This window comes from Hyaena hyaena, unplaced genomic scaffold (genome assembly GCF_003009895.1).
Source record: "Hyaena hyaena isolate Hyena2069 unplaced genomic scaffold, ASM300989v1 scaffold_14, whole genome shotgun sequence".
Classification (NCBI taxonomy): Eukaryota; Metazoa; Chordata; class Mammalia; order Carnivora; family Hyaenidae; genus Hyaena; species Hyaena hyaena.
In genome coordinates, this window is record NW_024080646.1 from 3,044,055 (window position 1) to 3,069,589 (window position 25,535).

Sequence of the window (25,535 nt, forward strand, 5' to 3'; positions counted from 1 at the left end):
CTCCCCCCGCCCCCGCTGAGGCTCCACGAGAGGAGGCGGAGCCTCGGCGTCCCCAGCCAATGGGGAGCCGAAAGGGACAAAGGTTCCGACTCCGCGGGCCAGGCGGGCAGGTGGGCTTCGCCTTTTCTAGCCTTTTGTAGAATACAAACGGGGCGTAGGGAAACTGGCGTTTCCAAACGTCCAGAAGTCGGTCAAGGCGACGGCCTTTCCACTTCTCATCGCTCATTATAAAATAAGAGCTGGTGTAGAAGGAAACAGATTTATGTCATTTCTTGCAGTCGCCGCCTCGCCTCTTTGCACTATCTCTTCTCCCACAGGGTTACTCTTTTCAGCCACCTTTCCGAAGAATAGCCTGTCACGGTATACATTAACACTGGTGTTAAAGAGAACCAATGATTTTACGCAACACAGTACTTTCCCTTTTGAGAAGATCGCCTGTGGGAAGAGAATGTGACAATAATGTTTCCACTTTCTGTAATCTGGCCATACCTCAGGCACAACCATTCCTCCCCAAACCCAACTATCATCAACCGGTTGCAATTCAGACCAAAGTAAAGGCACATCGACTCATTTCAAATACCTGGCTCCCTGCTCTTTCACCTATCTAGGCTCATATATTTGAGCTGGGCATTAACTACCACCATAATCATGATGACCAAACTTCAAACAGGCTTCAATGTAATTCATTTTCAAATATTTAAACAAAAACCATTGTAAGTTAACCATCAAACATCTTCAAGGCATAGATGCGATTAAAAAAAACTTTTAAAAAAATCAGAAAAGTTAAGGCTTCCAGAGCTCTTAAGAGGCAATACTGAGAGGGCCCCAGTCTCCATCTAAGCTGCACAGAGCACTTTCTATAGATATTAAATCTTTCCAATAAGTTACTCAGTGCCCATCATATGACTCCCTCTTCTGAAGATTGCATTTTAAAAAGAGACATGCTAATTTTAGACTGTGATGATAGGTCTGCAGATGGTACTTGTCCTTTGCCACAGCCCCAGCCCCACTTTGGTGGATAAAAGTGAAATGAAGCTGTCATGATTTGTGGTGCTTTAGTTCATAATATATTTAGCCAAAGACAGAATGAAACTGACCTAAAAACCCCACGTACAAACCCCATTTATGGCATCTTTGGGAATTAGAGACATTTATGCTTCTGTAGCCTAACCTTGGCAGGCCACCTTGGACACACAGGTCTTAGGTACTGGGCAGAATACCTGCAATTCATGTCCAGCCTTTACTCTTCACATTTCATCTAGGACTCTTTTGTCCAAGTCCCTCTGAAAGGCAAATTGTTACAGTGAAAACATTTAACCAAAAACTTTTAAACTGCTATTTGCTGCTTTGATTTCTAGAACTCTTAATGATTTCATGTGGTTTTACATTCTTGTCCTCCCTTTAAGTTGCTAGGGATCTAAGTACAAAAGGTTAATCTACTTTGTTTTGCATTGCTCTTTGTTCCCTGTACTTACTTCATGGAAGTTCAAAGTTTTTGGCATGACCTCTGTATAATTCAAATTTTATTTTGTTCCCACTTGACTCTCGAGAGACTGGCCTGAACACACATGCTTTTTGTCACCTCGGTGCCTTTGTTCATCAGGTCCAAGGCCTGAGATGATCTTCTAGCCATCATTTTCACCTGACTACATCCTTCTTTAAAACTCAGGGATCTCCTGCTTCAGAAAGCCAGTGGATTAGAAACATTTCATCAGTGGCCCAATGATAATACACTCTAGGAGCATAACCTTGCTATATAATTGTGTTTGGATTCTCTCTCAGATTTACTAAATACTTACCAAAAGATGATGACCTAGGGTAGTGTTGTTCCAGTGTAGACCACTTGCACTGGAGTCATTTTTAGGAGCTTGTTAAAAATGCCTTGCTAAATCCTACCTCACAGCTACTGAGTTAGACTTTCAAAGGAGTGCTAATTTGTACAACTAAAATTTGCAAGCCACTGGCCTGTGGCTGGACAAAGTGTAACCCACAGCTCACCCAGGTTACAATCCCCAGTCTCCTTCCTAGTTTTCACAAGACAGCCAATCACAATGTGCACTGGGCAATCTACACATTACTGAAGAAGGAGAACATCTTTTATGGGCCAATTTTCCCATCTCCTGCTCCTGAACCCTTGCTGTCCTTTTATCTTTCCAGGCTTCCAAGTCTCCTCCCTCTACTATGTATCTTTTTGGGATGATAGGAGCTTAACCATTTTTTTCTACAAAATTTACCAACAGGATTCAAAAATATATAAGAAACACCAAACAGTGCATCGTGACTGTCAATGTGTATCTTCATCAATTCAGATTCATTTGTATAGACTTGTCACTACTATTTGCTTAAGGAAGGAATCAACGAAGAAAGTTACACAGCAAAGGAATACACACACGTGTGTGTCTATTTTAAAAATCAAATATGCACTGTCCTTTTAGTTGGCAGAAGCATAAAAGTGCAAACTCTATAAATCATTGACTTGTACAATATTCAACAATAAATTCCTAATTATCTGTGACATCTGACATACTTCACTGGCTCAAAAACTTAGCTATCATGTGCTAAAATCAAAGACACCTAACCTAACCAAAAATTCTTAAATATTTTAACGACAAAGGTACATAGATCACATTATTAGACCATGTCTCCCAACTGTGACAAATTATGTGTTCAGGGTACATAAGTATACATTCAAGATTTCTCTCATCATAGGCAAAATCTAATACAAAAATACATTTGACACTCATAAATTAGAATATCCATTTAAGAGCCTCCAAAATAGGAATGAAAAAGGAGTGATGCCAGCATAAAAAAGCAGACATAGAACAGCAAACTGTTCTTGTTATAGCATCATTTTCTTCATCTGCAACAGGTAAAGAGCAACTCATACCAAGCTAAGTTTCTAGGTAGATCACAGTTCACAGGCTGGTCAAGTCATGGCACACAGGCCAGAAAATGTGATGAATTACTCAACTCAGAAATGTACTCAGGTTTCAAGCTAATGGTACTATCTACTGCACTGTGGTTTTTGTTCGAGACCTTAGAATCATTTCCTACCCCATCTCCATACTCTACCACCCTGTTAACTCACACAAACCACAGGGGCTATCCTGCACCAGATGTAGGCAGAGTTCCAAACAGACCGAACTCTATTAAAATGGTCTGTGAACTGAACACAAACTTACTTGAATCCTGAAATCTTTCTGGAGAAATACAAACAAATGTTTAAAGCTGTGAGTGCAGGGAATAATTTCTGTTTAATTCTAAAGCACAGGGCTTCATGTAATCTTTGAATCCTGCATAACAGTTCAAACAATATTTGAACTGAAAATTCAAGTGAGTATGACCTGAAGCAAGAACGTCAGGATTCAGAATCCTCCAGAACCCTAACTGGGAAGTCTGGCTCCTATGCTATACACCATGACTAGGACCATGCCTCATAAATTCATAACATTCTTCCCTTAAGCCTCAAGGGAATTAGGCTTCCAGTATTTTTAAACACCAAATTTTCTCTTCAGAGAGCATCTACTTGGCTTCCAGATCTACTCATTCACTGAATGTAAAGATAGCAATCTTTTCTCTCCAGCTAGGGTCAGAAATCCATGCAGGATTCACACCAGAAAGAGTCAACGTGAACAAAACACTTTGGAAGTGAGGAATCATGAATATAATTTAGTTAGAGTCAGTGAGGAATAATTATTTCTTTCAAAGAAATTATCATTCCTCAATCAGATTAAGTAGGTTAAAACTGTCTCTATCCTAGCAGTTACTATGTTTAAAAGAAACAGTAAAGTATTAATATCACATGAGCTCGTGCTTCAGCTACAAGGATATGTAAATAAATGACACCCCAAGATGATACTCTCTTTAGTGCAGTATAAATTTTTAAAAATCTAACCTTAAACCTGAGCCAAGTTAGGCACATAATTATGACAGAAATTCTCAAGTGATTGAGGTGTTTAGACTTCAAAAACCAAAGGTGTGCAGTACTGGGCTAAGAGGTGAATTAAATGACAATAAAAATTAGCAATGGAGGATTAAAAATTAACTTTAAACTCCTTTTAGAGAATAACCTGAGCTAAGGAGAAAATGATGAAATCTCGGCAATAGATAGCTTAGAAAATCCTTCACCAGCAAATATTCTGAGGAGAAAAAAAAAAAAACCAAAAACCAAAAACCTATGTTCATTCAAGAATAACCTTGTCAAGTAATTTGTTAAAAGACCTCCAAAAGTCAGTAATGAGACCATTTATCACAAAGAAAAGGAAACTCCTAAAATATAGGTGTTATCTATCTAGCCTACAGATGAGGCTTTCTAATAAATTAGTTTTTGATTGTACAACTATCTACTTGCTTCTACACATGGTTGGCTTTCAAAGGAAAAAGGTGTTCATTACTTTGAAGCATTCTGTAGACGATCTGGAGAGAAGTATTTTTGATGACACAACTCCAGCTGAAAAGCATTTGTGTTTTAATAAGGGAAACATAAAATTCTGGGTTATTAACACATTTTGTTTTACAAGAATATTCTGTGGTCAGGAGATCTGCGTTCTATTCACTGCTCCACTGATAACAGGAATAATTGATTGGGATAAGTCAGTTGGCCTTCTTGTGCCTGAGTTTCATTGTCTAGACAACAGGAATAAGAATACCTGTGCTGTTAAAGGAAAAAGTAAACGCTAGAAAGCACTTTTATTTTTTTCAAAACACAATATAAATGCTATGTCATAATACTGTTGATAATTTTACAGGTGCCTCCTAGTGTTATGCAGTCGGATGTGTGCTTAAGGTAGGCGTTCCTAGAAGATCACAGGTTGAATATTTAGTTGGCTTTTATTTTAAAAATAATAAATCACAAAACTAAAATGTTTGAACAAGGTCACTTAACCCTCTCCCCAGGTGGTTAGTTATAATTACTAGTATCCTCATTATTATTACTTTTTAGCTATATGTTTAAAAGAGGAGATCTTTAATGTCAGCCTAACTGGGAAATGTGTCCCTGGCACAGGTGGTTTTCAGAAGAAAAGCCGGTCTTCAGGCTTCCGGAAGAGCTGTGTCCTCTGCTTTTATTTTAAAGTGCAGAACCTGGTGGGGAGGGACAGAGCAGGAACTCCAAGTCTATCACTGAGGAACCAGCTCCCTCAGAGAGGCCAGAGCAGCATGGATGCGGACATGCAATCTGTTTTCAAAGTCGTAGCCAGAGAAATCCTCCTGGAAGACCAAAGAAAGAGATTTATGGACTCTCTGAACTAAGTAAGCCTTCTGAAACACTGAGAGGTAAGCCACACAGTTTCATGCTTCCGGAAGTGAAATCCCTCACACTGCTTCCCATCCACTCAATTTTCGTATTTCCCAGACCTCCAACTTTGGGTTCATTTTTAAAATGTCCAGGAGAATGTCATTAATGCTGTCTTTGGAGAACTGTCATCATGTTATTCCTGAAATAGTAGTCTTGAATTCTGTTCAATCTAATCTGCTATTAGAAATTCTTCATTCAAGTAGTTATGAAATCAAAAGTTATTTTCCCACTCAAACAAGAAGTGTGTTTATAAAGTGGGATGGGCAATTTCATGAGTTTCTTATGTTATTAGTAATTTCGCTTAAAAGCAAGAGCTCGCAGAATCAGTTATTACTTTTCCTTTCCAGAAATATCAATCAGAGCAATCATCTCACAAAATTCAGACTCAAGTGGACACAACAGAGAGAAGAAGGGCCCTGGAAAAAAGTAGATACAGTATTTTTACCTTTGCTTGAAGAAGTAGAGCTCTGCCTCTTGCTACAGTCTATGAATATAAGAAAAACATGATATCTTTTAATATTATATTTATACACACTCAAGCAGAAAATGTTATAACAGGATAGATTAGTTAAAACAAGTCACAGGAGACACAGAGGTAAGTCAACTGCACATTCAAGTTCACTGACTCAATTTTTCTTTAATGATACTTGTTAAGTTAACATTACGGAAATACTAACTAACTGTGCATAACCCTCATTATATATACAACAAAAGATTAACAGCTTGGAAGGGTTATTATAGCTTAAGATCTTACTGAGGTACCTAAAATTGATGATTATTAGAAAGTTTACTTGACATAAATAAATTAGATCTTTTGAGGGCATTACTGGTTGAGGACATCAGCTTCGTGTTTCTAGAAACAGACCAGCCTTATTATATTTTAAGTATACATTCTAAGGCTGTATTAAGAGTAAAACTTTTTCTAAAGAATATGGTGTTTGGATTTTCCACAAAAATTCACAAAACTTGCCTTTTCTACTTTGGCAAAATTAGAATATCAAAGGACTTACCAATTACAAGCCTATATTTGGGGAGATGGACTACCTATTTAAGTGTCAGGTTTGAATCATATTTCTGGTGATTGAGCTCTACTTTTAGAAAGTCTATTTATTTGAAAGTACAATGAACTTACTAAAAATTAGAATCTTTTAAAGCTAGTATTATGTAACTGAGCTTGTAAAAGAAGGTATAAGCACAATAAACTATTTGTAAAAAAAAAAAAATAATTTGTAAAAAAAAAAAAGGGGGGGGAAGGTATAAGCAAATCCAGTTGTTTAACAAAACTGTCCCAATATACTTAAATACACAACTTAATACTGTCAAATTTATATGGTATTCTAAAATTTTTAAAGCAATCATCACATCATCCTCATTTATTCTCACCATAATCTCTATTCACTTGCCAAGGCAGGTATTTTTCATCCTGTTATACATATTAGGAGGAAGATATGTGGTTCAGTAATGTAGCCAGCATCCTACACTAAGGTGAAGGCAGAGCTAGAATCAGAGTGCAAATCCGTGTTCTTCTGAATAAGCCGCACTACATCGTATCATACCATCCTAAAAATGGCAATGATCTTCCCCTCAAGTGAGTTTTTGTCCAAAAAGGTACATTTATTCTTCTAATTCCTGGGAAGAAACTGTCTCATTAAACACAGTAAAAGAGGATTATTTGCTTCTTGGATTCATCCTATATGATGTCCAGGAAAACAAAAACAAAAACCCACTAAGTTCAATTCATTGACTTCAAACAAAGGATGCTTTGTGCCTGCTCACCTGCACGTTTTTGCCAATGAACATTCTTTGAACTGTATAAGGTCTTACCTCCGGTTTGTCTAATAGAAGACAGCCAAGTTCATAGCAAGCATATGGCTGGACGTATAAGTTATTCTGACGACACAACTCATCTTTAACAGCGCGCTGAAAGAACTGAAAGTAATACAAATGTTTTTACAATTAACTCATTTTCCTACTTAGGGTTCATTGCACCTTAAGGAGACAGAAAGGGGGACTCATCCCCGTACTCTAGATCAGATGTTCTCTTTTTGTTTTGCATCCTTATTTCTTCTGGTCCTCATCCATATCTCACAAGCCCCATGCATGCTTGCCTCCAGGCTATGCTACCCATCCATCAGCCCAATTTGTGCTCCTTATTTTTCCAGTTGACAACTTAGGCTCTACTGATTTTGTTGCTGAGAACATCCTTATCGGCATCTCTAATTAACGTACCAATATTTGAAACAGGAAGCGCACAAGCCAAGAATCAGCTCTTGACTATATCTCGCTAATACTTCAGTATATGATCTAAAGCAGGCTACTCAGAGCTGTACACCATCATGACCCCATGCTGAAAAATTAAAATTATAAAATACAAGTATGTCAACACTCTAGGATTGAAAAGCCAAGGCTTTTGTAAATGAACTCTTTCAAAGAGCAATCAAAATTACATGGGGATATACTTTAGAATATCCAACCACATAAAAACCTTAGAAAAATTCCCCCAACTATGTTTAAAAATAACAAATAGTTCTTTTCCATACAGTATGTATGCAGAGCATCTTAAGCAAACACTTTTCTAAACCTCACCTCCAGCGTTGCCTCGGTAATCTGCAGTTACAGACACAGGAAAAGGGAACACACACTAACATATCTGAGCATTTTCGGGATTTATCTAACTAGGAGGCTTCATTTTGTTCCTTTAAAACTGTCTGCATCCTCATTTCCTCCTCCTCCGAGACTGTCATCTTTGATAAGGAACTCCTGCCCGAAGACAAGCCTGTGTGTAAAGAAGCACTCTAAGAATCTGAAGTTCCATTACTAACTAGTATCCACCACCACCCCCTTGTAGCAACTGAGGAGAGAGGACACGGATGGGTTAGAGGGTAAAGCTCACACTGCAGCAGAAGGTTTGGTTTTGTTGAATGCTTTTTCCATTTTCCTTTTTCCTAAGCGCACACACAGGTGTTCATGGTCTACGTTCCTTAGCCACAGCATTAAGGGTTTACCTGAACAGCATCTTCCGAGTTTCCCAGACACTTGTGTATGGCACCAAGAAGCAAATACTTTAATCCAACAACAGATGAATCATCCACTTCATGGCAAGCTTAAGGAGAAGTGAAAATAGCAAGGATACTAATTCACTTAATTTCTTAAATACCATCATGAGTTAAGTATTTCATTGTTTAGTGACTTATTCAGATCCTGCCCCCTTGCACTCAGAAGGCTCCTTTTCCTCATCCAATAGTGAGTATCCTTATTCAAAGACAGGCAAAGATATCAAACGTCTGTGCACCAAGAGGACTCGGAATTGTATCATGTTGTTACTAAGAACAAGAGACAATCTGCAAAGGCTACATACTGCAGGATTCCGACTATAGGACATTCTGGAAAAGGCAAAACTCTGGAGGCAGTAGTTGCCACAGGTCTGGGGGACGGAGAGGGAGGGAGGAAGGGCTGGAAGACAGAATTTTTAGTGCAGTGAAACTATTTTGCAAGATACTATCTCTAAGAGTGGCTACAGGTCAGTACACATTTGTCAAGTCACACAGAATGTACAAAACAAAGAGCGAACCCTAATGTACAACCTAATGATGCATCAGCATTGGCTCATTGGCTGGAACAAATGTATCCATCTGGAGTGATGTTGATGGCTGGGGAGGCTGTGTGTATGGGGAAGTGAGGGGCATGGTATGTGGAAGCTCTAGTATATTCCATTCAATTTTGCTAAGAACCTAAAACTGTAAAAATATTTTTAAAAAATTCTATCAAGCTAATGTCATCAGCCATACAGCAGGCACCTTTCCACATCTGTACCAATGCACTGCACTAGTCACCGAGGGGGCATCCAACGTGACCCCTCCACTTCAAGAAGCTAGCCATCTACTGTGCATGATGGGCACACATGTTGGAGGATGTCACCTAAATTTTTCCTAGGAAAGGAAAAAGGATAGAAACTGGAAACACAGTGGAGCAAACAGAGAAGGAAAGAAGTTAATGGTTTCTATGGAGTGAACAACAGGGATACGGAGACTTGGTAAGGTTTTACAAATAGAGCCACATACATATGTGTGTACACACACACCTTTGTGTACAGTTTAAGCCTCAATGAAAAGGTGATATTTGAGTAAAGACCTGAAGGAAATGAGTGAAGGAGCCATGTGGATGTCCAGAAGCACATTTGCAGGCAGAAAGAAGAGAAAATGCAAAGGCACTGAAGCCAGCGTGTGCCTGGTGTGTTCAAGAACAATAAGGAGTGTGGCCGGAGCCTGGTGAGCAAGGAAGAAGAGCAGTGAGAGACAATGTGGGGGAGGAGGAGGGCGGCAAGTGGTGGACAGATCACAGAGCATTGTAGGTCACTGAATGGACTTGGGCATTTACTTTAAGTGAGATGAAACCACAGAGGGCCCTGAGGCCCAAAATATGACTTCATTTAATAGGATCACTCTGGGCACTCTGTTGAGGATATACAGAAATATCTTTAAAATGCAGAGGAAGAGGGACACCTAGGTGGCTAGGTTGGTTAAGTGCCCAACTCCAGCTCAGGTTATGATCTCACAGTTCATGGATTTGAGCCCCTCTTGGGCTCTGTGTTTCTAGCTCAGAGCCTGGAGTTTGCTTTAGATTCCGTGTCTTCCTCTCTCTCTGCCCCTCCCCTGCTTGTGTGCTCATTCATTCCCTCTCTCTCTCTCTCTCTCTCTCTCTACCCACCCCTCCTTCTCCCTCACCTCCCTCTCAAAAATAAACATTTAAGTGTTTAAAAATAAATGGATGGATAAATAAATAAAATGCTGAGGAAGAATGTGGTGCATATGGTGGGGGAAGGGCTATGATGAAACCACAAGATGATTACATAAGAATCCAACTATACCTGCTGATGAAGTTACAGATGGGGGGCCATCTGAGAAGCTGAATACATAACGCTGGGTCAGCATTTAATTAATGCATGTGATGGCTTTCATTCACTACCAGTGTTTTCAGGAACTATTACTCTACAGAGATCTTCTCTGTACTCCATATGGCTGAATAGATTTAGATCATTACTGCTCAATACTGGGGGATGATAGAAACTAACTGATCAATCTCAAAACTGCACTAATATTTAACAAAGATATTAAAGAATTGTATCATGTTTACCCAAGAGTCTCCCTTTCTCCATGACCACATCACTGCTATTTATTTTGACACATGGAGGGGGAGTCAGAGAATATTTAGTCACATTAAGCGATAATCATTTCTGTGCCTGCCAATTACAGCCTATTTTATATTTGCATTTATGTCTGAATTATCTCTACATGATCTCACATTTGTGCATTACCAAGAATAAAATTCTGTATTGTTCCTTTGAGTTAGACATTGCTAGACATTCTAGAATTGCATCAACAACTAGGGATGGGTTTAAAATTACGTATATTCTTTTGAAATGGACATAGCAAAATTTGCACATCCACAAAAAGTGTTTTCTTTCAAGCAATCCCTCTCAGGAGCGCTACACACTCTAATTACAGGGCCTTTGCACACCACTTCTTTTGGAGTTGAACTGCTTTGATCTCTGGGATATCCACTGACAAAAGGTTTTACCTTTGAGGGGGATTTTTTTTTCTTTTTTTTGGAAATAAGCTAAAGGTACCTGCCAAGAAGTCTGATGATAAAAGTATGTGACAGAATGGAAGAATGGATAATTCTGCATTTGATCAAAAAGTGTGATTGCAAAGAAATCTGACAAAAATTTTCTTCAATGACAATTTTTAAGTCCAAATATTAATATTAATATAAAATATTAATTGAAAAAAGGCAGCATTTATGCAACTAAGAATTCATTTCCAAAGATTAAATTACTTTTTATAAAACATATTTTGGGGGGTGCCTGGATGTCTTAGTTGGTTGTGTCCGACTCTTGATTTTGGCTCAGGTCATGATCTCAGGGTCATGAGATCGAGCCGTGCATCAGGCTCCATGCTGAGTGTGTGGAGCCCGCTTGAGATTCTCTCTCCTCCCTCCCTCCCTCCTTCTCTCTCTCAAGAAATAAAAAATAAACATATTTTTGGACATATGTGTTTTTATTTTGACCTAATAGTCTCATGTTGCAATCATACCTCTAGCTGCAAGCCGTAAATGTCCCCCTGCTCCCTGGAGCATGAAGCTGTAGGAGAGAATAAAGCTGTACCACTTGGTGTGTTATCCTCAGACCAGCAGCAGTGACCCCTGCTCCAGTGGGGGCTGGGCACATCACCTACCTGTTCTGAGTTTTGGTCTCCTCACGTATAAAACTGGCTCTGACAACACTGTCTGACTTTATACTTCCCTAGAATTCAGAGTAAAGCAAACTAATTTGTCAGATTAGACAAAAATCAAACATCTGCCATTAAGCTTTAGCAAAAAAAGTTACAGTATTTCTTTAATAAGCAATAAAGCTTTAAGATTGTGTATTCTCCCTGTGAACTTCTCCCACAGCTATAATAAAAATGACTTTATAAAGGCTATATTACCATAACCTATGGTCCTATTTTTTTTTTTTTTAAATACATGAATCAAAAATCTAGGCTTCTAATTACACTCCTAGGTATTTAGTCAAGAGCAATGAGCATGTGATGTCCACACAAAAGACAAGTACACTTATGTATGTATGTTTGTAGCAGCTTTACTCATGATGGCTAACAAACCAGAAACAAAGCAAACATCTGCTGACAGGAGACAAGGTAAACACACCATGGTACGGATTTAGCCACACCCACGGTGAAGCGCCGCTCAGCAGGTGTGAGGAACGAACTACTGACACGGGCTACAACGTGGGTCACTCCCACAGGTGCTATGCTGAAAAAAGGAAGCCAAGCAATGAAAAGTACACATGGTCTGAACTTCTATGAAGTTCAAGGACAGGCAAAAGTAATCTGTGGAGAGAGAAATCAGAACAGTGGTTGCCTTTGGGTGGGGACTGACCAAGAAAGTGCACTAAGGAAATTACAGGGGTGGTTGGGAATGTTCTAGATCTTCACTGTGGTGGCAGATGCCAGCATGCATAGATTTGTCAAAACTCCATGAACCAGATACTTACTATCTATGCATTTTAATAAATGTGAACCAAACCTATATAAAACAAAGGGCTTTTATTAGGGGTGGGGGAAGTATGCTTTCAGCAACCCCCAGGGCTGTAAAAATCAGTGACACTTTGTGGTCAGTGTGCCTCAGCACACACTGCTAACGATGCGAACACGTCCATACGTTCCTGTGCTGTCTGCATCTATCATCTATAAGCAATGGAACATTCTTCGTCACCACACCACCTAATTCAAGAATGACAGAACTATACCTTCAGAATCAGATAACGTTAATGGGAAACCAAAGAAACCGGCAATGCATACAGTTTTGTTTTTACCTTGACTCATCCTCTGCAGGTTGGGGAAGGAGCAGTTGGGAAGGGCTTTCCACAGGTATAGCACTTCGATGGAGGCCAACACACACAGCGCTCTGGTTGGAGCTGCCTTCCGAAACCTCTCTGCCTGTAAGTGTGAAAATGATCATGCTGGGTTTGGGGAAACGAATTCAAATAAAAAAAAAAAAAGCACAGTTCACCTGTAACATAAACAACCCCCTCCAACGAAGCTAACAGTAAGAACTTCTCACTCTATAAAAATTTTTTGCTTTCTAAACTTTAATGTATTGACAGATATGCCTTTCATTCATTATTCAACTCCATATACTGTTAAGATCCAGGGTGCATTCAGAAACCATGGGGACGAAACTAGATTCACATCAGTTTACATCAAAGGAATTTATAAAAGCTGGGTGACAAACGGGTTTACATGGAAGATGTAATACTAGATGCATTGTAGTTATGGTTTTATTGACTTTTTAATTTCCTACTTAGTCCTAGTGGTCTCAGTGGTATTTCCACATTATAATCTAGTTTATACTCAAGCCAAGTCACTAAATGTTCATTCGTTAATAGCAAACTAAAATCATGGAAAATTCAGGATATGGCAAGGTGTCATGTAACCCACACCCATTCAGCTAACTTTTATTCTTAAAAGTGTAGAATAAATTAGGGTCTTTGTCCCTACAGTACTGGGCCTTTCTACTGCATGCTTTTGTTTTTTAGAAGGTCCAAATGTGATGTGTTCAGTAAATTATTGAGAATCAATAGTCTGTATCTCTTGCCTGGATCCTGCCAATTTCTCTGCTTCTAAAACCACTCAACTCTTTAGGTGCTTTCCCTCTCTAGATATGCTCATTAGCTCTACAAGGTCTGTAATGTGTTTACCCACTCAAAGACATAAAAACTGCTTTAATTACATGCAGCACAACCAGCACTTTTCATTCAAAGGAGGTATGACCATGGAGGTAAATTTTCTCCATGGTGGCAAAGCACACTGGCAAGTAAGTCACCAGCTTCAATAAGGATTTCCTAACACCTGTCCAAGATAGTGTCAGTTACAAACGCCATCAACAACACACCAGATCAACGGGCTCCAACGTACCTTTTTCACTGAGAATTGTTCAATCTGATTGTTTTTCCTTTTGAAGAGTTTCTGAACTTCTTTAAACACTTTCTGTGCCCCATCCACGTCACCGGTGGCTCCTTGACAAACTGTAAGAAACCATTGTTGTACTTCTTAAGTATTAGGGGGGAAATGCCACGGAAAGATACTCAGGCTGATGATACTTGGAAAATGTTACTGAAGAAAAACATGGGAGCAAGTGTTACACAGAGGCTTACACCATCCTGTTGTGTCACACCACTGACTCAACAACTACTTCCCAGCTAACTGGGTTCCCAGAGCTTTGTGGGGACATACAGGAAAACCGTGGTCCTGGTCCTCTTGCTGGGTGCTAGTCTTGGATGTGATAAAATTCCCCAGCTATTGGCACAGTCTAGCTCAAGTCCACATGCTCAGAAAGTGGAATAAAAAGGAATCTAGGAAAGAATGCTAAGGAGTCAAGAAGATCATGAAGCTTCATGGTGGATGGAAGATACCTTTCTGTCTGGAAAGAAAGTCATGAAATTAATCTTACACATGTTCCTGCGCCACCTACCACCTACAAGCCACCAGCAAGTACATGAAGAAAACACATGCTTTAACCCTAAAGAAATGTAAATTTCAGGGGCGTCTGGGTGGCTCAGTCGGTTAAGTGTCCAACTTCGGCTCAGGTCATGATCTCACGGTTCATGGGTTCGAGCCCCACATCGGGCTCTGTGCTGACAGCTCAGAGCCTGGAGCCTGTTTTCAGATTCTGTGTCTCCCTCTCTCTCTGACCCTCCCCTGTTCATGCTATCTCTATCTCTCTCAAAAATAAATAAAACATTAAAAAAAAATTTTTTTTAAGAAATGTAAATTTCAGCTGGAGGAAGAAGATACACACATAGTCCTATAGCTACAGTGTATATGTTGATGAGAGCCTTGAGGGTAGGAAAACCAAAGTGCTTTTGGAAAAGCTCAGAAAGAGAAAGGATGGAGTGATGAGGAGCCAGGAGTCAGGTTGAGAGCCTTGGAGGATGGTAAGATTTTGATAGTCTGCACACAATCTTCATCCTACCCTAAGCCCCAGGCAAAGACTTACTCATATTTTCTTTGCTTTACCAACTTTACCAACTACTCTTCTCAACTCCAATGGCACTGAGTTCATTTATATCCATTTTTTTTCTAAGATGCTGTCTTTGGCACATATTTTTCAATCCCCAGCTGGAATGTCAATTGATTTGCCAATTCCTCCTTTATTCGAGGGATCCTAAAACTAGGTGGTCCTCTATTCACAGTTTGGGGCGTGGTCAAGCAGAGCACAGCTGTCAGAAGGGCCAGAGGAGCAGGGGCACCAAGACTCAGAGAAGACTGGATGTCACGGCGATGGGAGAGGCAGAGGATTTTCTACTGGGAGTATGAGGGATTAAGCTGAATGTTCAAGGGAGGGGCAGCCACATTCCCAGTTAGGGAAGAGGCCCTGGTCCAGAGGGCGGGATCTGAATTCATCAAAAATGACCTCATCTCTCACAGCTATAGCATTTCGAAACCAGAAGGAAATGCAGCAATTGGTATACCAACTCCATCAGACTATAAATCAGGGCATGTAAAGGATCAAGAAAGTTAAAAGACTTGCCTAAGGTCACAGTAAGCCAATGAAAAAGAGTAATGTCTGCTGCATCTAGTTTGACATCCTTCTCAGAAAATTCATAAGATTCTTATAGTCACGTTATTTAAAAAAGAGACAGATGGTGGTGATGGCTGCCTAGCAATCTGCATGCACGCCATGCCACTGATCTGTACACTTAAACATGGTAAAAATGGGAGAAATTATATGTATTTTACTACAATTGAACAGTACAGGAAACTAAGCCCCTGGTGGCAGTGTTTCTGGTTCCTGAACACCCATCCTCTCTAGCTCTGGCTGTCGACATGTACCTGTTCTTCTGGCCAACTAAATGGCAACTCCTGCAAGATGGTGGATAGCTGACAGAAGTGATCCGTCCCCTTCCCGTGTACACTCTGTAGTGGAGCTCCTGACACCTCTTATCATCTGCACGAACTCCCCTTGCAAAGGCAGATACTAGTCTTCCATGAATTATCAGTTCCTACAAACTGGTATAGTCCTGGATTTCCAATATGTGGAGAAACAATGTGCCTCTATACAGCCACATTGCATATGTATTTCTTTGTGTTCTATGGTCAGCAAAAATTAAAAAAGAAACAGCTGCCCACAAATGACTATGTGACTCAATAGCACGTTAACAACAGATAGCTGCGCTGTCGTGAAGACCTCTGCTTTCTGGTTAACCCATTCAACACGCTGGGCACACTGCGGCTAGGCAGGAAACAGCTGGCACTTTCAATGGAGATGGCTGTGGGTTCTATAGAACTCTTAAGGTGTGAGACAAAGTATACTAATAACTATACTGAAAGTAACCCTATTCCACCATAAGCTACAGGGCCAGAGAAAAGTGGATGCCCTGTGGGGGACTGCAGTTATAAAGGGGTTTCATATCGATTCGTAATGAACTGCAGTTTTAGAACATCCAGGACATGCATTCTTCCACTGCTAATTCTCTTAAACAGATCAGTAAAGGGACTGGTAGGCCAGGAAATGTTTCATTAAATCCAAATATTCAGGGAAATAAGGAGATAGTTAAAACTTAAAGTTATGTCTGCATTAATCTTGAAATTCAAAGAATAGCTTATATGGCTGTGTAAGGAAAGTTTATCATCAGAGGGACAAAACGTACAGCCACTGGTACTTTAATTTCCACCTCTGCAAGTGTGCATCCTGACGGCACCACAGCACTTCATGCATCTCAGGGCACAGATATCCCTTCTGTCCACCAGGTGGCAGCATATTTTTAACTATCTCCTGAGACGAGGCCAAAAAGGCCATGCACGCTTATTCCCGCAATTACAGGTGTCCCTGCTAAATGATGTGCAGCATTCAAATACTTCATGTTCTGCAAAATCGCACTGTAAATTTAACAAGGTTTTAATAAGTACAATGAGGCTGGAGCAGACTACTCAAACGCAACTTTGCAACCCGGGCACTAACGATCCAAACAAAACTACTCACACCGTTTAAGAGACATTAAATTCCTTAAAAATTATTTAAATTCTTAAAAACTAAAAATCACATTGTAGAAAGTAAAGGATAAGAGTTCAGTGTAGGCTGAGGCTGCTTAGGGCAAAAGACACAGAAACCCCCATAATAATAAGCATTTTCAAGGCAGAGCCTGTGACCAAACCAGCCGAGAGGAGGAGCTGGTGTGCGGGACTGAGTCAGTGTACACTGTGGGAGCTGGTGGCACAGGACATTAACAAGCTGCGGAAAAGGAAGGAGAGAAGCGAGAACCCCACATCCTCTTGCCGGCTCCCTCCCATCCACCCACGCATGTGGTGAACTCCCCACACAAGTGGGCTACTCACCCGCAGTTAAATAGGCATAATAGCACTGGGACCACCTGGACTCATTTTTCAGCCTCTCAAAGGAATCAAATGCATCTTTGAAATTCAGCTCAATCATGCTGCACCAACCTATGAGAGAAATATTTTTAGTATGGGGCCCTAACGTCATGATTCACATCTGCCTTTAAGCTAGGAATCTGCTACGGCTGACCATCTTTGTCTCAGTGCCGCAAGCACGCTACCTGAAAACCTAAAGATGACCTTTTTTCTCATTTTGATGACCTATTTTCAAATGGGACATTTTGAGTAAGACCAGGCACTTCTGATTTCAAAACCCATTAGGCAGTATGGAAGCAGTATACAGAATGACGTAAAGATTTCCACAAAAACACTCTAATTTGTATCCTACAGTCCAGTTTGGGTGGTGAGATTAATCTGAGCACTGCAGTACTTCTCCAAGAGCAGGCACGGACACAGAAAAAGAAGGAATACTGTTAAATTATATACATAGCGAGCATCAAAAAGTCTTCAAGCACCCCGGGTGCTCCTTAATGATTATTATTAATTCTCAAACCCTTGTGAAACATAGAGACAACAAGCCAGTGAGAAATTAAGTACGTGCCCCTCTCCCTCTGCAGGTCGGCAACAGAGCTGAGAAAGAACCTTCCCCGGCCCATCTTTCCCAGATCAAAGCACAGGCCTTCTGGTAAGGAAAGGCAGCCACGAAAATGCAGGGAATTCTACCCTCATTTTTACCACAGTGCCTGCCATTGGTGGAGTCCCTTTGTGTGCCCAGCCCGAGCCAGGCACCGGGCAAACTTCTAACTCTATTAGGGGCTTGCTAAGGTGGCAGATGGTGTCCTCATTTTACCAAGGAGGAAAATCTAAGGCATGGAGAGGTTGGTGGTGACTTGGTCAAGGCCACAGAGCTAATAAGAAGAAAGAGCCGAGGACCGAAAGCCACTGCTCTCTGCTATCCAGTGTCACCTCCATAATAAGTTGTGGTATCTGCCTCCTCATGCCATCCTAGACCTGCCTTTTTAGTACAGGGAGGAGAGGGATCCACACTTCCAGAAAATCTGTGTCAATTCTACGGGACAGGAGGAGAAGCGGACACATAATAGTAAAAACTGGGGCTAATAATGTTCATCCCATAAGATGGGAATTAACTGCAAAACAGGTACAGGTAGCACTGAATCGGAATAAGGAGCCTGAGTTATAACTGTGCTGCTTTTTCTTGGGTTAACCTTCCTAAGAGGCCTCAGGGGTTAGGCTGTGATGATTTCCAAGCCTCCTTCAGCTCTAAACCTCATACTGCCACCAACCTTGAAATGCTGCACCATAGAAAAAGAGGCCATCACAATCATTTTGCAAATACACGCACATATCAAATTGTTAGGTCATACAACTTGAACTAATACAGTATTATGTCAATTAGATCTCAATAAAAGTGGAAGAAAAAAAAGGCCACCAAATCTAGGCCTTAATTCAAGTTCTCTGAAATCCGTTCCATCCTACATTAGGGCTACTACCCAGAGCTCCAGCAGGGTTTAGATCATATAGAACTATATTTTCCACTGGATTATACCTCATCTCTCTTCCCTAACCCATATCAGGTATTTAAAACATAATATTTTATTACTGGGAAGTGCCTGGTCTTTTAGTTTGTACTTCTCCTTAAAAAGATTTAAAGTTGGGTGTTACATGGAAACCAACTTGACAATCAACTATTTAAAAAAAAAAAAAAGTTATTCAGGAAGATAACTAGGTCCGCAGCAGACAAGCAAGCGGCGAGCATCCCAGGGCCGCGAGCTGGCCGGTGTCCAATGCCTCCTGTGCCCTCCCCATTTACCCTTGCCTCTCTGCAGGGGCCTCGGGGTTCCGGTCCTGCTGCTGACCCCATCACTGCCTCATTTCTCCTTGTCCTGGCCCTTTCATTCCCTCTCTACGTGCTGTATGATGTGACGCTGCCCTACTGGGCTGAACCCGTAACAAATATGAAGCCCTTATTACAACGTGTCATTGTTTCAAGCCCAACCTTGTGTGGGTTCTCCTCCCCATGACGGAGCACCGGCTACAGAAAAGGATTGTGGAATTACTAGTGTAACAGGACAGAATTTTAGTGCAGTCAGCAAAAAACTCAACGACAATTTTGGGGAAGAGGGAGAGCTGTCAGCAAATAAATATTTCCACGTCTGTCAAGAAATGTGTCTGCAGGAGGGAGGGGAGCGGAAGGGAGGAAGCTAACACATGTGGAGGGTGTTCTGAGGGCCAGCAACCCCGCCTGACACTCCCTCCTGCTGCATCTAAATCTCACAACTGCTGAGGGCAGGCACCTGAACACACACTGCGACCATGGGGCTTACAAAGTTCATCCCAGGCCTTGGAGCTAGTCGGCCGAAGGGCTGGGATTGGGCTCCACATGCCCAACACTCTCCCACACCGTATTTTCTTTTCAGGTAAACACCAGTGCAAGGGAGGAAAACCTAGTTTTGGATTCCAAGGTGCAGTCCTATGAGGTTATTTGCAAATAAGTTTTAGTCAATTCTTTTCACAGGACCTATCATCCTAAAATGTTATCAAGAATAAACTCTAAGGCAAAAAACTCTAAGGCAAACCATGAGAGACTCTTGAATGCTGACAAAAACTGAGGACTGATGGATGTGGGGGGGAGGAGGGATGGGCATGGAGGAGGGCCCTTGTGGGGATGAGCACTGAGTGTTATGTGGAAACTAATTTGACAATAAACTATTTGTAAAAAAAAAAAAAAAAAAAAAAGAATAAACTCTAACGCAGTCATGACAATCATGGAGATAAGTATCACCCTGGTGCTCTGATGACAAGGCCTCAACATAAATGGCAGCAAGTGTTTTACAGAAGATACAAACTGAACAGCATTAATAACGCACACGTGCACAAGCATGCATGACGAAGTGGACAAGACACTAGACACCCAGCCAGACACAAGCAGGATGCAAGAATGCCATGTCATGACCAGAAGCTGGACAGACATTTCATACTTACCGATCTCATACAGACAGACATGCTGGATCTCTCTCTGATCTATCGCAAGTTCCAAAGCAGTATGGAAAGAAGTCAAGGCACTGTTGATTTGACACTGAGGAAGAAACAAAAACAGAATCACTGGCTAAGACATTACAATCCTCTTCACTCCAGTGTGTCTTCTTCCTCAACGTGTTCCTTAAACAGCACAGAATAGGATACAAAGATTTCCGGGGGGGGGGGGGGGGGCGCCTGGGTGGCTCAGTTAGCTAAGCGCCAGACTTCAGCTCAGATCATGATCTCACAGTTGGAGGGTTTGAGCCCCGCGTCAGGCTCTGTGCTGACTGCTCAGAGCCTGTAGCCTGCTTCACATTCTGTCCCCCCTCTCTATGCCCCTCCCCTACATGCTCTCTCCCTCAAAAATAAACATTAAAAAACAATTTTTTTTAAAGATTTCTGGAACATTCCAACTTGCCACAGTTGTGAGATGAACCTGAGCACAAAACACTTCTTTTGCTCTGGCAGGAGACCTCCCCCCCAACCCCCACCCAGTGAAAGCTTGCTCACTCCTTCTCCTCTAACATATTAGTCTTCAGACTCAGACCATAGGACTTGCTCTACAGCAACTGCTAATTCAGCCCCCTTATTACCAGAGCGGTTCTACAAGGACAGGGTCTATATTTCACCTTCCTGTGTATACAACAGGCAAACATTTAGAGATAACCACAGGTTTGGTTTCACACCCCAAATACTGCATCAATGTGAGTCAAAGGAATTTTCCGGTTTCCCAGTACATACAAAAGTTAGGCTCCTACTATACCGTTGTTTATTAAGTATGTAATAGTATGATGCCCAAAAACCAGTGTGCATATCTTAATCAAAACATACTTTATTGCTAAAAAGCGTTGGCCATCATCTGAGCTTTCAGCAAGTTGTAATCACAGATCACCATTAACAACAAAAAAAATTTCAAAATACTGCCAAAATTACCCAAATGTGGCAGAGACATGAAGTGAGCAGATGCTGTTGGAAAAATGACGCCAAGAGACTTCATGCAGGGTTGCCACAAACCTCCAATTTGTAAAACACTCCAAATCAGCAAAGCGCAATAAAGAACAATACAAGGGAGTGGGCCTGGTCCCGCCCCAGGCCGGAAAGACCCCCCCATCAGTACTGGGTGACTGTGTGAAGCTTCCTTTAGTCCTGCCCTCAGCTCGCTCTCCCTTCTGTGACCCCCTCCCCCTGCCACATAGTCACTAGGTCGATCCTGGACCTAAGATGCTTTGTCTGATTGCTTCAGGTCATCGCATGTTCTCTACCAACACTAACTTCTGACTTCTGCATTCATTTAGCACTGTCCAGAGCCCAGCAGAACCATGACTGTTCTCACTCCTGATTAAATACATTCAGTGTTGCTTTCCACTAAAGAGCCCTTCAAAGCCTGCCAACCTCATGCCAGAGCACCTGATAAAAGCACGTGAAAAGCATCAGCAACATAAAAGGGTTAAAGTCAATCCTAAATACAGCAAAGACAGATGTTAACAGATACAAATCCTAAATGCCCTACAGATTTGGCACAGCCCGCTCTCAGTGATACACACCCAGGGGCCCTCCCTGCCCCGTATGCACCCCTCCCTGGCCTCCCCTATGTGCTCGCTCTGCTGCTCCCTGGCTGCCTCCTTTCCAGGGCCTCTCCTGCCACTCCTCCCCACAGCCAGCCAGGCAGTGGCAGGAAGAATCACAGAAGAGAGGCTGCCACATTCCTTGGCTCCTTTAGTGATGCACGGTCACTGCGGGAGGCCTCTTGGACACCACATGCCACCCAGATGAGTCAGGGAGATCCTCAGGACAGCCTGTAACTCAGAAACATCATAAGCCAAATGACTCATTAACCAAGGCCTTGGCTGAATCAGTAACTATCCGTGCCCCACAGTAACGCCTCACTGTGCCGGGACAGTTGTCCCCATCCACAAAGGCGAAGAGAGGACACACAGCCCCGCACCAGTGACTCCTGTTCTCAAGGAGGTTACATCTAGTTGGAGGTGATTTCTCAGGAATGAGATGCCCAACCCTGTCAGATATTCACACCGGACTGAAAGCACACAGCCACCAAGGCCCCAAAAAAGGCAAAAAAAATTTTTTTCAAAAAATTTAAAAGTCTACCTCATATGCAGTGTACGTGTGTGTGTGCACAGATGTGCTGTGCAGTGAGGCAGCAGGACACTCCTCACACCCAACCCTAACGTTTCCCCTTTCTGGGTCAACACTTGTTTCTGCGCATCACACACGCACTCAATGTAGCCTGTTTGCAGAAAACCACAGTGCTGGCAATTCTGCTTTGCAGGCATCCCCTCGATCTGCTAAATCCCTGAGCCTCAACGGTCGCACACAGGATACTTCCGGATGAGCCACTGTCACCACGCTATCTCCAGCTGCATGACAATGCAATGCCACAATGCCCCTCAGAAGACCAAAACCCACTTGTGAACATTAATTACCAGGCAACTACCAAGTGCCTAGGATGGTACTGGCTAGAGGTACAAATCACAGCAAAGCTTTAAATGCAAGTATAGGTGGAAAAAACCCCATCAGAATCAACACCATTTCTCTTAACCCTTACAAAAATTCTGACATTGGCATGTATTCGGTTCCATTTTCAGATGGAGAAGCCGAAGTTCAAAGAGGTAGAGTCCTTCGATCAAGGTCAACAAGCTAGCCACAGACTGGTATTCGCTCTGCTCTGACTGCCCCCAGAGCGTGCCTTCCTCAGGCAGGGCACATCCAGGCGTGATTACATTAAAGGCCTGGAGATGGGGAGATTATCCTGGATTATTGAGGGAGAGGGGAACTAAACGCAATCACAAGTGTCCTGATAAGAGGGAAGCGGAGAGAATACGGACCCACGCTGGGGAGGAGGTGATGTGATCACAGAGGCGTAGACTGGAGACTCGGCCGCAAGCCCAGGACCATCCGAGCCCATAAGAGGCAAGAAATGGACAGTCTCCCAGGCGTCCAGAGGGAGGGCGGCCCCGATCACTTTGATTTCAGCCAGTGAAATGGATTCTGGACTTCGGACCTCCACAGCTGTGTCAGAATAATGTCTGCTGTTTGAAGCCACCAAGTTTGTGATCATTTGTTACACGGCCTGAGAAAACGAGTACAGGGTATTGCTTTCAAAATTAAACTGTGAAGAAAGGACCGTGCCCCTCCTGTTAGCAGCGTCTGACAGGACGAGACACCGCTACGGAGCTTAACGAGACTATCCTAAGAATAAGCGTAACTACAAAATTAATTCTAGTTCCGGCCTGATTATTCATTAAGGAATTACAATGAATAGCCCTTAAAATGGTGAAAACACTTCTCCTTTTTTCACCCAAATAATTTAAAATAAAAACAATCCAACAGGAATTCTGAGGATTATAAACTGTAATATCCACAACACAGAAGAGAAAGGAGAATTATCCTCCATTTGATACTTGATTCACAGCCCAATTTTTAGAGGAAATACACATATGTTGGGCTCAAGAGGATACAGAAAACGAGCTAGCGTGAAACAGCTGTGAAGCCAAAAATCGGAGGTCAAGTATCACCGAGGCTTTTGCCTCGTGAATTACACACGGACACTCTGCATCACAGAATGTGCCTGAAGTCTCCGTTTCTTCCCTGGTAAAATGAGGAAATAATGTTGGCAAGCATCATCTGTAAAAGCAGGAGTCCCTGCCAAATTAAATGGAGGATACTTGTTGCCAAATTAAATTCAGCATAATGTATAAGTACTGCTTTGTTACTACAGAGACCCAGCGTGTTCTTCCCATCACTCAGGACTGCTTTCTGGGTGGCTGTACTCTGAGACAGTTTATGACACCTGTGGTGACTGTCAAAGGGCTTTGTTCCTCCATCATGTTCTCTGAGTGAATGCTGCCGGTACGCAGGAAAACTCTGGATGTTTGCAAGATGATTCTATGTCACGTTATTATACTCATGGATTCTCATGATTGTTTTAGCTTATTCTCTTGGATCTGGGGAGACATTCAAATCATTTGCAAATAATAACAGTGTTGTCTCTTCCTCTACAAGAGACTTGATTGGCAGAACTACCAGTGAAGACACTATTAGCAAGCACAGCGCGCATCCTCGCTTGCCTCATTCCCATCTTTAACGGGGATGTTCTAACGTTGCAACATTAAATATAGCTTGAGGCACGTTGTTAGTAGATGCCATCTTTACCAAATAAAGAAATGCCCTGTTTCTAATGTGCTAATAAGTTTTTTTTTTTTATTTCTTTTGTTTTGTTTTGTTTTTTTTAAATTTCTGAGAGAAAGACAGCATGAGCAGGGGAGGGTCAGAGAGAGAGGGAGAAACAGAATCTGAAACCAGCTCCAGGCTCTGAGCTGTCAGCACAGCAGGGCTCGAACCCATGAACCGTGAGATCATGACCTGAGCTGAAGTCAGATACTTAACCAACTGAGCCACCTGGGCGCCCCATTTTTTTTAAATGGATTTCATTAAAATGTCATTTGGGCCTCTACTGATGGGACTGTGTAGTTTTATCAATTGCTTCCTTACTGCAGGTTATAACAGGAATACATTTCCTGAGGCTGAACCATGCTGGCCTTTTCGAAATAAGCCCTACTAAGGTCATAATACGGCATTTAAAAAATACATTGTTGGATCTAACTTACTAATATTTACTTAGAGCTTCTATATTCAGAATGAAGTTGAGCTATAGGTTTTTTTCAGTGATTCTCCTCTAGGAGTTTTGGTATCAGGGTCATACCAGAACTTGCAGACTTGTAGAAAATATTTTCATATTTTCTATGCTCTGGAACTATAAATTACTAGTTGACTATAAAGCCATGCCTTTCAGTTGAATAATTCATTTAAAATGTTTAAAGTACCATGACTTGAATTCTTTTTTCTTTTAATGCAGACACGACATAACAAAGAATATTAAACTTGAGTCAATAGTACCAGATTTCAGTTTCAACTTCACAACCAACACAATTTTGGGCCTTGGGAAAATTTTGTTTACAATTTCCAGAAAATCCTGAAATAAATGAATTAATGCACACACAATGCTCTTAGGGAGGGTACACAGTCTTTAAAAATAGGTATATGTCACCTGTCAGTAGTGCTGGGAAATCACAATATTGTTTTCCAACACTGAGAAAGAAGATTTGCAATAAACGGTAATTAAGCTTCTCACAATTTTTTTAGACCACTGGGAGAAATTATAGATTCTTTCCTGCAGACAGAATTAAGAGCCATCTGAGTTAAGATTCTACCACAAACATACAAATATGTATTCTTGTCTAAGCCAAACACAGACATACCTGGAGAGACAGGGAACAAAGAAAAAGGAA

At 41.6% G+C, this 25,535-nt stretch overlaps 1 protein-coding gene across 1 annotated transcript in view; it reads right to left on the reverse strand.

Annotated features, from left to right (window-relative positions):
• Positions 1-4,445: 4,445 nt before the first annotated feature.
• TTC39C (tetratricopeptide repeat domain 39C) overlaps positions 4,446-25,535 on the reverse strand; it is a 108,680-nt gene continuing 87,590 nt past the window's right edge. Inside the window, exons 7-14 of the mRNA XM_039217951.1 lie at positions 20,194-20,287; positions 17,191-17,298; positions 13,771-13,880; positions 12,669-12,792; positions 8,302-8,399; positions 7,121-7,225; positions 5,742-5,780; positions 4,446-5,208 (exon numbers count right to left, since the gene is read on the reverse strand). Of these exons, the coding sequence (XP_039073882.1) occupies positions 5,119-5,208; positions 5,742-5,780; positions 7,121-7,225; positions 8,302-8,399; positions 12,669-12,792; positions 13,771-13,880; positions 17,191-17,298; positions 20,194-20,287 (768 nt within the window). The 3' untranslated portion in view covers positions 4,446-5,118. The remainder of the gene's footprint in view (positions 5,209-5,741; positions 5,781-7,120; positions 7,226-8,301; positions 8,400-12,668; positions 12,793-13,770; positions 13,881-17,190; positions 17,299-20,193; positions 20,288-25,535) is intronic.